This window comes from Cyprinodon variegatus, unplaced genomic scaffold (assembly GCF_000732505.1).
Source record: "Cyprinodon variegatus isolate N-32 unplaced genomic scaffold, C_variegatus-1.0 Scaffold164, whole genome shotgun sequence".
In the NCBI taxonomy this organism is placed as follows: Eukaryota; Metazoa; Chordata; class Actinopteri; order Cyprinodontiformes; family Cyprinodontidae; genus Cyprinodon; species Cyprinodon variegatus.
In genome coordinates this window covers 808,028-810,540 of record NW_015150617.1, presented here as the reverse complement: position 1 = coordinate 810,540, position 2,513 = coordinate 808,028, and the positions used below count along the sequence as shown (strand labels likewise).

At 41.5% G+C, this 2,513-nt stretch overlaps 1 protein-coding gene across 1 annotated transcript in view; it reads right to left on the bottom strand.

Moving 5' to 3' along the window:
• Positions 1–541: 541 nt before the first annotated feature.
• Positions 542–2,513, bottom strand: part of cldn1 (claudin 1) — a 3,925-nt gene continuing 1,953 nt past the window's right edge. The window contains exons 3-6 of the mRNA XM_015378104.1: positions 1,693–1,857; positions 1,512–1,593; positions 1,325–1,438; positions 542–1,134 (exon numbers count right to left, since the gene is read on the bottom strand). Of these exons, the coding sequence (XP_015233590.1) occupies positions 1,041–1,134; positions 1,325–1,438; positions 1,512–1,593; positions 1,693–1,857 (455 nt within the window). The 3' untranslated portion in view covers positions 542–1,040. The remainder of the gene's footprint in view (positions 1,135–1,324; positions 1,439–1,511; positions 1,594–1,692; positions 1,858–2,513) is intronic.

Below are 2,513 nucleotides of genomic sequence, written 5' to 3'. Positions count from 1 at the left end.
TGGACGGGGCCGCCTTTTACAGCTGCTTTTTGTGTCTCTGCTTCTGTCTCCTGAATCTACTGAATTGAATTGAACTGAAGAAGCCTCTTGAATGAGAGGCGAAACGTCTTCTAGAAAACTGCATATCCAGTTGCAGAGTCTGAACTTTTTCAAGCCTGACCATGACCTGGAAGACTGACCATCTTCACTGATAAATTAGAAAGATAAGAAATGAATTTGTGGGAATCAAGGGGATGTTGCAAAGATAGGACATCTTGTTAAAGATGGTTAAAGATGATAGAACTAAAGGACTGTAAAGGATGAAGTTGAAGATGTTAAAATTTCGATTGAAAAGGACAAAAGTAGACAAATACAGACACACACATCTTGTGCTTAAAATACACAACATCTTGTGTATTTTAAGCAAATGTTGGATACAGAGCTGAGAAACAGAAGAAACTACATTGAAGTTTCATGGAAACAGTGGAGTAGGATCTGTAGAGCGCTGGATTGAGCAACCATGTAACACTGTATTTTTTTATTTGACTTTTTGTTCATCCACACAAAAACAATAAAAGAAAAATAAATTCAATGCAAACAATGACACTGATATATATTCATAAACCAGTCTAAATACAAACCCTTGTACCCTGCATGGTTTATACATTTTCCAGTAGGATCATCGATCATTATCTGCTACCATCTGGTGACCAGAATGCTAAACTACAGAACATCTGAATTAAAAAAAGACAAACAGAAGTTCAAAGTGAAAAACAATAAATCACAGATATCGGTTCCTAAATTTACTTTTCACAATAAATAAAGGAGCTGCAGTTGTTCCTACAGCTGTTCCTCAGTCTTTGCCTACTGATTTAAATGTTCATGGCATTAACAGGCTTCTGTAGAAATGTATCCTGTATTGAGTATATATGGTATAATAAAAGCATGTGTACGTGAAGAAAGGACATTTAATGCCTACAGGGCCCTGAGGCCTGCAGGTTTCAGACTCCATCTGGATTTGAAGGAAATGGTTTTCTGTGCTGCAGTCGGATCAGCCAGGATCAGACATAAGCTTTGGAGCTGCTGCTTTCAGAGGCTGGAGCTGCTTTGTAGATGCTCTGACCTCCGCCGGTGTTGGAGTAGTAGGAAAACTGCCTGCAGGAGAGCAGATGGGGTATCAGAGGACAGAAGAGGCATGGAGGTGAAAGGGGCTTCCTTTCCTTTGAGCCCCTGGGTTCACCATCTCAGGGTAAAGGGAAAACCTCCAGCCTTCTTTCACAGACATGCAGGGGTGTTACAGTGCCCTCATGTGGACACAGCTAAGTATTGCATTCAGTGAGTTTACCTTGCAGGGGGGGTGGAGGGGCTCCTCTTACAGCTGCAGCAGAGCAGAGATCCCCCCAGTATGGCCAGGCTGGAGGAGGCCCAGCCCAGGTATAGACCAGTTCCCAGCTCAAACCTGCAGCACAAACACACACAGTTACAAACAGCAGACACACACACAGGAACAGACGGCCCTGCAGGACACTGACTTCAGTCCACCATGGAACGGGTCGTGGAAGTCGTTGATGACTCTGGCAGCATACCAGGAGACCGCAGTCAGGGTGAAGACACCTGAGGGACAAAAAACAGAACTGAGGCTTCTGTTCTTTAGATGTTTCCTCTCATTCATCCTGACACTCTCCAGCCCTTCAGTCTCTAGGTATCTCGTACCAGAGAGGATGAACATGATGCCTCCACTCAGGGCGATCTGCTCCTTGACCTTCTCTGACGTCCTGCCGATCTTTGTGCACTTGAGTCCGAGCACAGAGATGATGATGGAGGCCAGACCGATGATCAGGGACATGATCATCAGAGCTCTGCAGGCCTGGAGATGACCTGCAGACGCACACAGGAGTCTTTATTATGAGGCTTATTATGGAAGAGAGAACAGCATGCAGAGATCTGACCAACAGCAGAGGAGAACATGCTTTAGTTTGGCTGTCTTCTGTTCTACCACACAAACCCCATCATTGATGGAGCAATAATGATAATTATGCTTTTAAAGTCTTCATTGTGATTCTAGGAGGTCAGTGTTAGAACCTAGAACTTTAAAATAGCAAGTTATAGAACATTAACAGGACATTCCAGAGTCCATTTTAAAGTTTTCTTTCAGAGCCTCCATACTAGATGTAAGAAACCTTTATAAATAGAGGTTATCACATTTATTATGCTTTAAAAGCCAATTAATAGTTTTCAGAGCTTTGTTGAAGTCTAAGAGCTGTAATAAAACTTTCAGAACTTTCATTGAATCTTTTAAAGCAATCGTTTAATATTTAGGAGAGATGAGGCTGTAGAACCTCTGAATTACATTGAAAATCCCTCATTTATAAATAATATGCTTTAGAACATTTCTAGTTTGTTTTATCTACAGTTTGAACAACTTTTTTTTTAACAAAGTTTTGCAATGGTAATAAGTTTACAATGATCAATTGCAGCAGTGACATGTACGGAAAGCTAAAAGTGCCAAATATTCAATATACTTAGTGGCGATA